The sequence below is a fragment of the Electrophorus electricus genome, chromosome 15 (genome assembly GCF_041902795.1).
Source record: "Electrophorus electricus isolate QZ-2024a chromosome 15, ASM4190279v1, whole genome shotgun sequence".
NCBI lineage: Eukaryota > Metazoa > Chordata > Actinopteri > Gymnotiformes > Gymnotidae > Electrophorus > Electrophorus electricus.
Genome location: NC_137511.1, coordinates 15,926,932 through 15,941,586, shown reverse-complemented (window position 1 = coordinate 15,941,586; position 14,655 = coordinate 15,926,932). Strand labels below are relative to the sequence as shown.

At 39.5% G+C, this 14,655-nt stretch overlaps 1 protein-coding gene across 7 annotated transcripts; it reads right to left on the bottom strand.

Moving 5' to 3' along the window:
• Positions 1–116: 116 nt before the first annotated feature.
• On the bottom strand, positions 117–12,062 carry mapk8b (mitogen-activated protein kinase 8b). 7 transcript variants are annotated; one of them, XR_003410303.3, is made up of 13 exons: positions 11,898–12,061; positions 8,573–8,749; positions 8,339–8,468; positions 7,721–7,779; positions 7,232–7,370; positions 6,823–6,988; positions 5,536–5,607; positions 5,009–5,191; positions 4,528–4,652; positions 3,758–3,821; positions 3,337–3,414; positions 2,756–3,049; positions 117–1,581 (listed from the first exon to the last, which is right to left on the bottom strand). XR_003410303.3 is itself a non-coding variant. In XM_027005050.3 (12 exons), exons 2-12 carry the CDS (start codon positions 8,692–8,694, stop codon positions 2,901–2,903), a joined length of 1,287 nt encoding a protein of 428 aa, XP_026860851.2. In that variant the 5' UTR covers positions 8,695–8,749; positions 11,898–12,062; the 3' UTR covers positions 117–2,900. The 7 variants fall into 7 exon arrangements, 6 of the variants coding, with proteins under 6 accessions (XP_026860851.2, XP_026860853.2, XP_026860852.1 ...); XM_027005050.3 differs by lacking the exon at positions 5,536–5,607 and adding an exon at positions 6,259–6,330 and having other exon boundaries at positions 117–3,049; positions 11,898–12,062; XM_027005052.3 differs by having other exon boundaries at positions 117–3,049.
• Between the last annotated feature and the right edge of the window lie 2,593 nt (positions 12,063–14,655).

Below are 14,655 nucleotides of genomic sequence, written 5' to 3'. Positions count from 1 at the left end.
CACATGGCAGATCATAATGAAGTGGATAAATGGCTATAAATTGTTCAGTGAAGGTTTTCAACATGGGTTCCTCTCAAATTTGTGCTTCAGGAGACACAGGCAGACAAAACAGCATGTCTGAAACAGAAGTATTTATTTGTAGTACATGTTGTAACATTGGCATTGTGAGATCCCAGTGCATGTATTCTATTAGTGCACTTCACATTGTGTGTATGCAGTAAGGTGCACACACAGCCAGGAATTCTTAACTACTTGCAGGGCCAGTATTGCTAGCAAAAATACAGTCCAGCTTATATAATTTGGCTTCAGGCATAACATAAGATCCTTCACACCCACCCCACCCAACCTTTTGGCCTTAACAGAATAACCCAATGCGCTGAATCCTAGTCCTAGATCATCAGTTTTGATAAGACAAGTTAACTGGAGACAGAGATGATCATCCAAATGCTTAAAAATAAAAACCATGAAATGAATTTAATTGGATGAAAATTAACTAAACCAACAGTACCAAACAGTTCTACATACAGCTAATACACTGTAGCTAGATAAAACTCCTACAACTAAGCACAGATAGCATAGTATTGCACATGATCTGTAAAAAGAAACAAAGAAAAAAAATACCCTTAAATTTACATTACAGAGATTTTAAATCTAGATGAAATATACATACTGTACAAAACTAGATGTTTCCTACTATTAACAATAGTTTACTTTCAAATAAATAAATAATGGAATCTGTATTAACATGTCCTCAACATTTCAACATTTAATACACGGGCAGCTAAATATTCAAGAACTTTTAGAAATTTAGACTGAGGTAGTTCATCAAAGTCTACATAATTAGAATCATAATGTAATTAGTACATGACAGAACTGTAATTGTAATTAAAGCAAACTCAGCACAAAACCAATACCGTGGTTATCCCTACTGGTGGGTAAAGAACAATAAGAGCACTTATTGTTTAAAAAAAGAAGTAAAAGCTAACAACAAAAATGTAGAAACTTGTTTTCCCTCATTCAAAATGAATACAATTTGTTGGCCAACTGTTCAGCATTCAATTCCCATTCACCTTTCCAACATTCTTCACCAGTCACAACATACACAAACGTTCAATAACTTGTCATTTTACGTTCTAGGAAGATTTCATTTTCAACACCACCACATCAGCATTAGCATATGCTGTAGAACCATGCATGTTTTCATTAAGTAAAGCTGCGAACCATGTACTACTATCACTGCCAAACATTTAAAATTCAGTTACTTTGATGAAAGACCCTGCTAAAAACTGCCCTGCTCAAATAAAAGAACTACGTTACATTAAGTCACAATATCCAAACATCCCATCATTCCAACAATCTTTAAATTTCATACTAAATAAAAAAAATAAAATAAAATAAAAATTTAAAAATACATGATCCATACATATGAACTGTTAAATTCATAATCCAGTCTTGAGGAATTAATTAGGTTTTAAGAACAGTCCACCTGAAAGAGTTTTCACTTTCTCCTTTTATGAGTTATTTGCAAATGAATATTTCACCCAGGCACTTCATCCTTTTATAAGCAAAATTAAAATAGCTCTGGAAAAAAAAATTGCATACAGTTTTAGAATGTAGCACAGACATTGGTTGTGATACTGTTGCATTCAAAGTAATTGTGGGAACTGTCAAGGGCATGCATACATACATGCATACAAGTCTAGTCATAGCTTTGCTGACAGTATTATAATGGAGCTGTACTCTTCCATAGTTATTAAAATGTTATTAGGACGTTTGTTGCTGAAAATATATGGCTGTGTGCTAAATCATCAGAAAATAAAATGGGTGAAAGCAGTCCTTTCAGTATAGTCTTCTAAATTAGATTAGATTATGTATTAGATTTTATCATATTCCCAAACAATGCCAAAACATCACTTAAGATTTTTTTCATTTGTACTGTTGTTCATACGTCTGACATTTCATCCTCCAAGTCAAATACCATCTGGTATCAAATAAGTGCACACAAGAATCTCAAAACACTCACTGATATATTCCAGTGGTGGGATGCACATTAAACTAAATCAAATAATAGTATAATCTTCAACCTTTATGACCTTGTAAAACTTTTATATTGCCCACTATTTTGTATTATTTATTTGTTTAAAATAATTTACAGTCCAGATCATACAGCAACATTTGTGAAGTACTGAGGCTGAAGTATTTATAAAAAATAAAAAATAAAAAAAAACAACACGCACACACGAGGACAAAATCAGAATCTTAAACACTAAAAGAATCTGAAGATATCCTTTGTAAGATAATATCGAATGAGTGGACTGATATCTCTGAAGCATGAAGTTATGCGACAGCCGATATCCTAATATTTTCTTAGTAGACAAATGATGAAGCTAGAACTTCAGTCAAACAAAATGTGTTCTGTACACCATCAGCGCCAAAACACAGAAACAGAATGGAAGAGCTCTTCATCTCCCAACACTGGTGGGAGGGTGGAGTCATGCAAATAAATCTCAACTCTGCTGACGTTCAACTAAATCACAGTGAACAGTGCTCACTGCAAAGTAAGAAGTTCAAAACCACCTTAAAATGAGATTTAGAATACAGTCTTGAGAAATGACCTCAGAGCAGTCTTCGACTGCATGGGAAGATGTAGTGATAGCTTCAATCAGACACCCAGTCAAATGACCTGAATTTAACGTAATCAAAGTAATGCTGGTTTGGTGTAAAAGCTTTTAAAGGTGCCCTCAAAAACTCTCACCTTATTCTGCCTTTCCCAATGAAGAAACTGTTCGTCTGAAATTGAAGGGCGGGGGGGAGGGCATCTTTCTGAAGTGGTGTAAACTGGTGTAAACTCTCTGCCAGTGGACATAGGTGGAAGCGGGGACAGGGGAACAGGACGATGGTCATCTGCAGCAGCCCAGCGGCACGGCAGAGGGCTCCAGACTGCTGTCCGTCTCCGAGGCCAGCGTGGGGTCGGTGGACATGGACGACGCTTCATTAGCAGATGTGCAGGATGTAGAAGGGTGATGGGAGCCACCCATCACTGCTGCACCTGTGCTATGAGAAACAGAGAACATGAGAATATCAGACTGGGAACTGTACCAAGAAATAGTAATCGGTTTTCATTCTGATTCCAAAACACCTTAAATATATATGATTATACAAAGTTTAAATTGTGACAATTACATGATAAAACAGCACTTTTTTAAACATTATACCACATAAAATAAAAAGGCCCAACAGACACAGACACAGACACACACACACACACACACACACACACACACACACACACACACACACACACACACGTAAATAAGAATGCTTTTTAAAACTAACCTATTGGGGCGGGCTGTTCGCGGATAACCCCATTTTTCGAGCGTTCTTCCCAGTCCAGCACCTCCTTATATATTAGCTCTGAATAGGGAGCAAAATTATGGAGAGGAGAGAGAGTATGGTCAGAAAATCCACTGGACATTTTTTATAAGCACTAAACTGATAAGCTTCTCTGTGTGTCTTCAGAAGGTTATAATGAGCAATTAGCAGTTCTTCTCTTGAGACTTATCATTTCAGTAAAAAGACATACAGTGATTTCACAATTCCTCAATTATAGTTGCTTCCTAAAATGTGCAAAAAAAACCAAAAAAAAAAAAAAAAAAAAAAACAGTCAATCCCAATACTTCGTTTCATCTACCCCCCACATCTACAGGGGAATCCATGCTACATTTCTCCAGCAATAATGAAGATCTTAATACCCTACCTTTCCACTCCTCAACAGTGTGTTCTCTCTCATCCAGCTGCTTGTCTGTGATCAGCGGTGGGGGCTAGAATAGAAAACCAGTTCTCATTCAGACACATTTACCAGTGAATCTACTGCACGACACAAACGTGCCCATTGGAGCAATTTTGCAGTTGACTGGTATATGAGCAATGATGGCATTAACCAAATGACTTATTTGCAAAATGCCCAGACAAACATGAATATAGATTTTTTTTCTAATGTATAGAACGATTAATTTCGACACGCAATATTTAAAATCAGAAAAATGCACAAATCATATCAAAAATACAAAAAATGTATTAATCATGAGAACCCATAAAAAGGCCATTTCTATTCTGCACTGCTGTAGAACACTCATTCCTGATGCTGTCTGAATCAAGCCTGAACAGACAGACAGCCGTACCATCACCTTAAACATTTATCCATGTGCTTCTTACATCTCACTGTGACTGGTGGATGTGCCAGTGGATGTGCATCTACACAACGCCTGTGGAAACTGCTTAGCTTGGTGCAGAGACCAGCTGCTGATTGTGAGAACGCTGGTGTGACAACACACGGCATGCTGCACTGGCTACATGGGCCAAGGAGTCTGGCAAGTGGTATGGCAGAGAAAGCACCCCATGCTCGGAGCCTCCAAAGGCAGTGGACGTCCTACCTCTAGACTGAACATAAAGGCTGGCCCAACCATCGCATGGGCTACATCGGGCCCCCGCCCCTTCCAACCTATCAGCTTCCAAATAAATACTTACCGCTTCCACTTCGGATGGATCGTACCACACATTGATGTAGGGGTGCTGAAGGGCCTCATCCACAGAGATCCGTTTGGATGCGTCTATTACCAGCATTTTAGAGAGGAGGTCTCTGGCCTGGCTCGCTGCAGAGGAAATGGAGGGCAGTTGAGGACTGATATGAAAGAGCACTCTCTGTCCTCTTTGTCTAGCTTCTTCAGACAATTAGGTTACTCAAGTTCATCATTGTTCATTGAAAGGAGACAAAACAAAGCACTATTTTTAATGCCCATTTGGGAAACCTTTGTTCCTTTGAGACTGCTCATACAAAATGTAAAATTAACAATTAATAAAGGCAATCTAGAATCAACCTGCAAGTACTGTAATACATGATAAGGGTAAGTAGTTTTCTTTCCGTTAGCAGTGTTAAAATGTAAGAATAAGTACTTTTTAAACCAGGAAACTATACATGTAGTGTGAAGGGAAAATAAACCACCCTCACCCTTCAGTTTGTTGTGGTCGGAGTCAGCAGGGAAGAGCACATCTGGGAAGAGCTTTTCAAAGCTGTAGCCTGCATAGCGTGGCCTGTTCTCGACATATGTCCTCACCGACTGGTTGAGTTTCATCATGAACTCCGGAGACGGCGTGCCCAGCTGCTCGATCACCTTATTCCACTGGTCAATGTCTAGAGTTCAATCAGCTCAGGAAAAGAAAAAAATAACCCACACACTGGCAAAGACTCAAGACTGCAAGGCCAGTCTGAGCACAATGACATTTACATTCTCAGAATCTGGCAATGTTACCAGGGTAATAATTAGCAAAGTGAGGTCAATGCTGATTCATATTAACATTCTGTATGTGTCAAGGTTACTCCACCAAAGTAAGCTTCCATCAAGGTGAACACTTGAGAACAAACAAGGTCCTACAAATAACCCTGCAAACCTTAGCAGTGCAGGATGTATGGGGGGGGGGGGGGGGGCACACACATACTAACGCAATGGAAGAACAATGAAGTACACGTAAGGATACGATCTGTGCCTGGGAACAGCACGCTGCCTCTGACCATTTCGGCCATTATGCAGCCAATAGACCAGACATCAACTGAAAAATGAGATGACAACCCAAATTATAAAGGCAAAACCACATGCTTAAATGCAAACAAACTAAAATAGCCAGACAAGGTGATGGAGATGTAATTTAAGAAAGACAAAAAAAAAAAAAAAAAAAAAGACATGCAAATAAAGATAAAGATAAAGTATTATTCCTTAGGTCCACAGTTCCTAAGACTTGGTAAGGGGGCAGGACATTGACTCCCAAAGCCTGCAGAAACTGCATTGTAATGATAGAAAATGTAGTGAATGCAATGTTGTCGGACAAGACATGGAGACGCACATGCTGACGTGTCACAAAACACAGAATCTTTAAATATGCTTAAAGGAAGATCAGATATGCTGTTATTGCAAAATGTACACAAGATCAGTGATTCTTTACAAGTGTCTTAAAATGTCTCAGTACAACTCTCTTGCAATATCTATATTTTGTACAGGTTTGCAAAACAGGGCCAAGTTAACAGCTTACATTTATCTTTAAAAAGATCTTTTATGTAACAATGTGATGGTATGTATGAAATGTGTTGAAAAGCTATTTATGAGACCAAATGATATAAGCTGGGAACCCAATGCCAGACAGCCATTACAAGGATACAATCTTTCCCTGGGAAAACTCAATGCCAGACAGCCATTACAAGGATACAATCTCTCCCTGGGAAAAGGATTTTGTGGCGAACCATTTCTGCCATTATGCAGCCCACAGCCCATATATCCACTAAACGTGTGTAGCATAGGAGGAAGAAGAGAACATACTGTGTGAACAAAACATCAAGTCCATTGCCATGGGTTCCTGCTCCATTATTCCAACTCTAACTGTAGCGCCTAATTTTGTGTCAAACACTCCTCCAAACTACATCCACCCTCAGGCCAATTTCATGTTAGAAGACAGGGCTTGAAAATCGTGGCTCCTTGCATGTGCTCACGGGCCATTTTGGCTGGACAATGTTAAGTGCTAGCAAGGGATGTGTCCAAGTGAGAGAAAGCCATGCATAAACCGACTCCGACACAGCCCAGCTCGGACCAAGGAACCTGCACAGAGGCCTTGGCTGCCAAAATGCAATAGCCACACTGAGATTGGGAGGTGTGAGAGGTGCTTGTGAAGGTGTGACCCTGGATGCTGGAACAGGAAAGGAGCAGAAAAGAGGGTGTGTCTGGGCATGCGGCAAGGCATGAAGAGGCTATGGCATGGTGCCAGCCTGGCACTCACCATTGGCTTGGTAGCCCATGCCCAGGATGACCTCGGGGGCCCGGTAATAGCGCGTCACCACATAGGGAGTCATGAGGAGGCCCGTGGCAGCTGTCCGGGCCAGGCCAAAGTCCAGGATCTTCAGCGTGCAGTCAGACTTCACAACAATGTTGCTGGGCTTCAGGTCCTGGTAGCAGAGATGGACGTTGAAGGACATGACAGATATATCAGTCCAGTTGAACCAACTCATTCACATCCAAAACTCACAAGGGGCTTGAATGTATGTATTCTAGAGAATGTCATGTATCTGACATTAACACTGACATATATGACTGCATGAGCAAGCTAAAAGAACAAGAGGTTAAAAAAAAAGAAGGGGGGGGGGGGGTGCAGCAAATATCCTTAACTATGATAAATACTCAAGACTCACCCTGTGTATGATGCCAGCAGCATGTAGATGCTTGATGCCACAGAGCATCTGGTAGAGGAGATAAGACAGTCTTTCATGGTCCAGCTCCATCTGGATCACCTGGCAGAGGTTGGCATCCATCAGCTCCATCACCAGATAACTACATATGCAGTAGCAGCACAAGATCCATTCAAGAACAAAATCATTATACAGAAGCAGGAAGGAATAAAATATGCAGAGAACAAATGAGAAATTTAAGTGAGATTTTAACTGCAGATTGTGCATCAATACTGCATTACTTTCTTCTATGCAGCAGTAACGAATGTACAAGTCAGCCAATAAACTTGTCAACTTCATCCAGAGATGAGCATATTCACCCAAGATCAATTCTGTTTCTAGATCTTTTTATGCGTAATTGGACTCAGAGAGAAGAACAAACTGTACCACTGCTGAGTTGCTTCTCGCTGCATGAATAACTTCAAACTCAGTCAAAAACAGCACATAACTCACACATCTTGAAACTCTTCAAGCGTCTTCTGTGGTGTGAATACATTTAATAGGCCAATGATCTGTGAAAGGCAATGAAACATTTTTATGAATGTGCTCCACGTCACACTGCTCGATGTTATGCTTTAAAACAAAAATATTTTTAAAAAATAAATCTTGGCTAATGGATCAGTAATGTTCATGCAACACCCAGTGCATATTAAATGTGGACGCACCCTTATAAGCAGGTATAAAGCGCCTAAATGCACAGGCATAATAGCCTATGTGACAGGCCCTATATAAGCCTATATTCTGTACATGCATGAATGAACTGACAAGTAGACAAATGCACATGCAAGAGCTCTCTCCGCACACACCCACACACGCGCAAACACAAACACAAACACAAACACGTGTACTCCCACCCTCACGTGCACACATTTAACATTTATGGCATTTGGCAGATGCTCTTATCCAGAGTAATTGACATATTTATTATGACAGTATATGTGTGCTCCCTGAGAACTGAAACCATAACCTGCCCAACCAGGTGAGCTACAGATGCAGACACAGACAGACCGAGACAAAGACAGACAGATACAAAAACAGACACACACAGACAGACACAGCAATGCTGCTTACATTCTTGTGGTTGACGCACTTCATGAGCACCAGCTCCCTGTAGGCCCGTTTTGCATGAGTCTGGTTCTGAAAGGGTCGACTGAGTTTCTTAATGGCAACATTTCTCTCCGAGATGTGGTCATATGCTGAGCTAAAGAAGAAAAGCACTTTTACAAATATTTTTAGTTGCCCAAGGAGAGCAAACTGGCATTTCATATTGTGCACAGAATTGACTGCATAACTCTCATAACATACCAGACGATGCCTTGTGCTCCAGATCCAATGGGTCTTAAATTTTGATAGCGCTTCAATACAGTGAATGTTGAATCTCCTACATCTATACTATAATACTCTTTCTCACGCTTATTCCTATTCATGATGATATTCGCATTAATTTTGTCTTGGGCATTCAAATGGAACTTGTGACAAGATCTGAAAGACAAAGACATAGTAATGTTGATGGTTCTTCTGGACATATAGCAACAAAAGATGAATTTGCTGATGGAGGATAGCACTGAAAACTATATACCAATGGCTGGACATTTCAGAGTTTATATGAGTGTGTTTCAACATGGTACCTCATTCTTCAAATGAACACAAGAGAACAGTGGTAGGTACTACATCCATAATGCACATGCTACTCTCCATGAGTCTAAGAGAGATTTAAATCAAGTACACTTTAAACCTTTAGTGCATTGCAACACTCATGACAGAGCTGTGCTTTACTGTTGAGGATTACTCAAACTCACCAGCCACTTATTAGAAACTGTAAATTATATACTTGTACGGGTACAGTTACAGTCTTAACAGTCTATATACTATATGTTTCCATACACTGCTTTTGTTAGTCCTTTACTAGCCTTTTATTGATGGCTTCTGAACACAGGGGTGCTGTTGGCTGGATGTTTTGAGTGACCTATTCTAACCATTACAAAAATGCCATTACCATGTGAGCATTAATGCTCTATTTAAAACAGCCAGACACCCAAATTCTGCATAGTCAGCAAAGGTCTGTGGTGAAAAACTGACCACTGATGAATTAGGTACAGGGCAGCTAATTAATTGAGTATATACCAACATATCGGGTGCTGTCTGTACTAGTATACTTAAAAATGTACCTTCAAGAAGGGGTCAGTTAGTGTAGACACCAGGTAGATATTTCTAATAAAGTAGATTGTAGTGTGAGTGTATATTAACACTAATGTACCAATTCTCTGGCCATGTACCACAAACGGAACAGCACACATCCTAATTATCTTACAGTATTTCTTAGTGTACAACCTGTAAGTGAACACCAAGACCATAAAAAAATGCAAATTCAACAGAAACTTTATTAGAAACACAAACCCATGAACTGAGAGTTACTGGAATCTTTGGTATCAATAATACCTGAGTACCTTATGGCTAATATAAGCTGGGCTAAATACTATTGTTGTAGTGAGTGTTTAAGTTATTTAAGTAGGCAAACCCTCTTGAGACTAAACTGACTGGTCCAATATAAATGACCACTTTCTTCACATATGTGAAAAGACAACATTTGGTTACTCATATTTTCCACATTTCCTTTTGTAGTATACAGTATATAATTTGGCCTATAACATCACATATGCTTGAAAGCCCCTCTAAACACGCACATGAACACATTGACCCAAGCACAGACACCAACATAAGTACCTGCATGAGTGCACACCAATCAGCACAGGCGTGCATTCACACACACATCCCTCACTCTTGCTTTTCCTCTCTGTCTTTCCAAGCAAAATGATCCCCACACCCTCAGAAAAAAAAGGTATGTCAAAGGCCTGGGGCTCATGCATGAGCTGCAAAGCCTAAGGGAAGATTTCCAATTTTTTCACTACATGCTTTATTGAGCCAAAGTAAAATAATGAGAAAGCAATATGAGCACGTGTGCATGGCCAGCAGAAACAGGTCCGTTTCATAAGGATTGTGTGTCATTTTGCAGACAAACAGTCCTGTTTCACAATCAAAACAGACCAAGCAACCAAAAGCAATGAACTCATCTGTGCACTCATCTAGGGTTACAGTATGAAATATATCATTCAAGATACATCCCATTGCCTCAAAAAAAAAAAAAAAAAAAAAAAAAGATTACTTTCATTAGACAATATCTAGCTGTTAAAAAGTACTTTCAGTACTAGTTCCTGCTAATTTATCAAAATCAGTTGTCAAAAGAATATACTTGGATAACACACACACACACACACACACACACACACACACACACACACACACACATACATATACATATACATACATATATATACATATACATATATATATCCACATAGTTCAGCACTGGCATGCTCCCAATACCCTTAGACAAAGGCTAATGTAACTTAAAAATAATCAAACTATTTTTTGAAACAAAATCTGTTCCAGTCTAACACACACCATTGAATCAAGACACCTTGCCAGACCCACAGTATGCAATGTTTCGCTGGACCGCTGAACAAGTTTACATGCATGAGGCAGGTGCATATCACTCACTAAATTATATATAAAATACATACACTCAGAAGAACTCAGGGCACCAAAATGATTTCTAAGAGTCGCTGACCATAGGAAATGCATCTCCCCAATGCAGCTTCTCAGCAGAAACACCATGGTTGCATTGTTATGTCAAAACCCCAAGGCAAGGCAACATAGCCAATACAAGCCCAACCTGACCTGCCGAAACACACTGCGCATCCAGCACGTTTCATCCAAAGCAAACGGGTGCATTTTCTACTAGCCTTCTAGCACTGACCAAAGATCATTTCGTACCGGCCTAAATGCAGAACAAACACCGACCTCTAAAAATATGCTTCTTGAAGTGTTACTTTCAAAGGAAATGTCAAATAATTGACAAGGACATACAGCACAGATTTTGGACTAATCGTATTTGTTTTGCTAGGGTTCCGTTTAGCTCTTAGATATGTTCCACGTCCACCTCCCATTTTGAATAACCACAGATAATCATTCTAAATTATCTAAAGGTGTACAGACATACTGCCATGAGCAAAACAGTAAGCCTTCAGATACAATCAAGTTTCCCTGTCGTTTCCTAGCTGTTTCCTGTCAATATCACGGCTAACATGGAAAACTGCTAGCCACGCCAACAGCCATCCCGGGGTAATCTAAAGCATAGCTGCTGGCTTTCTAGCTAGCTAATAAGGATTAACCAAATGTTAGCGGATTCAATTAACTTTAGCTAACCATGTCTCATATGAAGCTACTTCGTTAGCGGTTGGCTAAACTGGCTAGACTGCATAGAAACGATATATGCTTGGACACGTAACGGCAAAACGCCTCAAAAGTCGCTAGCTAGCTATCTTAACATATATAACAGCAGGGATAAATGGAAGCTAGTTAGCTAAATAGCTATCACCAGCTAACAAATGGTGCCACATTCACCTTTAGCGTACTCTTTGCTGGCAGGCTAGTGCGTTTAGCCTACTACACGTATTACAACAATCAGTAATCGGTAGCTAGTTTGCTTAGCTAAGCTAGCTGGTTCATACTCATACTCTTTCCCACGACCAAAAAAACAAAAAGCTCACAATAAGCAATGTTTACTTACCCTCTAAAATATATTTGTTCCCACGGACAGAAAAGGTTATATTCTTTTTTCTTAAACAAACACAACAGAATATTTAATATTCCAGCTATGTTCCACTTCGAGACAAAACCCTTGCGTCCACTGCGCTTCCTTCCCCTGGCAGGCCAGGATCTGAGACTCGTGTAATACGTCACGTAATCTTTGCGTTGGTGTGACATAAGCAGTTTCTGCGATTTTATGCTAATAACTGTGGACGACCACTCGAATAACCACGCTGTTTTAGTGAACCTTTGTGGACTGTTTGTGTGGTGTCAACCATCACGCTAAACTGTGAGCATAGAAACTGCATAGCACCACAAATACATGTAATATTATACCGATGATCATATATGCATGTTTATAATTTAATTAGACTAGTTGTAATCATATGCCTATGAGAAGCAAGGCTATTATATGGCTTGTTTCATATACACAGGTAATTTAGATTGCTTTGCATAAACAGAGTATTGTGACACTACCATACACTACCATTGCAGAGTACCTATGTTTCAATAATTAACACTGGGACAGATTTTTAGATAGTGTTACGTAGGATATCCCAGAATATAAAAAAAAAAAAAAAAAAAAAAAAAACTAATTTATCTTCATGTACTTTTTCACAGGAAAGAAAATCATATGCGACTGCTTGTTGTGTTTACATTGTTACATGTTTATACAGTATTTTGTTCTGCAACTGCTTCCTGTTTGATCCAGTCAGAACTCTTGTTTTATGTAATAACTTGAAGTGGTGGACATCTTGTATAGAACCAAGGCAGAGGAACGCTTGCCAGTCAAAGGAGTATGATCCTTTTTTCCCCTCCCCTTCCCCTTATCCTCTCTGTACTCTGTGCCCATGCTTGGTCACCAGTACATCCATATATTCAAGCCCACCTCTTTTAAAAATGAGGGCTGCAGCTGGGGGTTTGGATTCTGTGGTTCCTAAATCCTTCAGTTTGCTGGTATTTTAGTTGTTATTCTTATAAGTAATAAAGATTCAGACTCAAGGATTATCTGAATTAGGTGGTACCGTTCTTTATTGCAGATTAAAGATAACATGCGTTTGAGGCACGCTCCAGAGAATGACTGATTTACACAAAGAAAATCCACTTTTTATTCAGTTTTCAGAGGGATGAGGTAATTGTCCCTCCTTTTTTTTAAATTCCAGTCTGAAGTTACCACCTTTATGTTATATCCAAATATTCATTATACGGTCATTATGTACATTGAAATTTGACACCATTATATGATAGATTTTCCTTTAAAAAAAAAAAAAAAAAAAAAGATCTCATTTACCCTCCCCTAAACTGATAAGTAAATTTTATGTATCACTTAGTACTTAATACAGCAACAAACCAGAATAATCTGCTTTACTCTGCACAGTGGCCTTGAATCTCTCTGCTCCGTGTCCCCAGATGCCCTTAGGGGCATTATTAAAGTATCTAACTGAATGAGTAGACTTTTCTGCCTGCCTGGTTGTCACGGAACGCTCCCCTTCCACTGGTCACATGGTATGGCCTGCCGCTGGAGTTCTTCACTGAATGTGTCTTGTTTGTAACCATGCCTGTGTCAAACAACGGGACTGGTAGATATCCTGTCAGGTTGGACGTTTGTATATACATACTGTATAGAGTTGAGTCATGGGATGTCAAGGACCAGTTGATACTGCCCAAGTCTTTGACCATACCTTTTCTTAAATAATTCCATGACAATCCCCTGGTAGTACATCTAAGCAGAATGAAGGCCCTTCTGAAAATCCTTCAGGTCGCTTGGTGGACAGAAGTATGTAAAGATGTGTGCTCATATCTCAAAGAATGCCCAGTCTGTCAGAAGTACAAGCCATTTGGTACCTACAGAGTACAAAGATTAAAGAGCCAGGTTATATCCTCATGAGACCTTTCCCCCCAAAATAAGGGGGAATGTTTCTATGTTTGTAATCAAAGATTATTCCTCTAAATGGGTTGATCTTTATCTAGGGATAGACAGCTTAAGCCATCATATCTGCAGAATCCTAAGAGATTTTCACAAGATGGGATGTTCCAAGATATGTCTTGTCTGAAAGTGGGCCTTAGTTTCTCAGCTAATTGTTGTGTGATCAGAAGCACCATGGTCCTGGAGGAACATTGTTTCATTTTTGATGTGTACTTGTATATAACTGAAATGACAATAAAGCCTTTTCAAGCTTGAACCTTGAACCTTGAAGCACCATTTCCTACTACACAAAGCAGGCAACTGATTTGTGATTCAGGACATTGGGGCCCGGGGCCATTGCGGGGCTCATGAGGGTTGACAAACTTTAAACTATAGCAGTGGAAATGTGAAAAGTTCGCAATGACAGTATGAGACCTGAAATCCCTAAGGAGCCCCGCCTGACCACTCATTTCCATTGCCTGCATGCATAATTAATAATGACAACAAAGTGTCAACAACAAAAGCCAGTCAGCAAAAATGAAGAGGAGAAAATAAAGAATGACAGTGATGAGTGAAGCAGATGATAACGATTAAATATAACACTAAATAACTAAATGCTGCTAGTCTGGCCTTAACTGTGGGGGAGTGTAACAGGATAGCGTGGGAAGATCAAACAGAGGGTGATTCCAGTAGTAATTATGCCAATAATGGAGATTTATTTTCCTCAAAAAGTCCAGTGACAGGGGCATGATGGCAAAAGTAGACAAAAATTAAATTTCCACAAAAAATAAGGCAACTTAAGGTGCTCCCAATTATGGCATTCAATCAATAC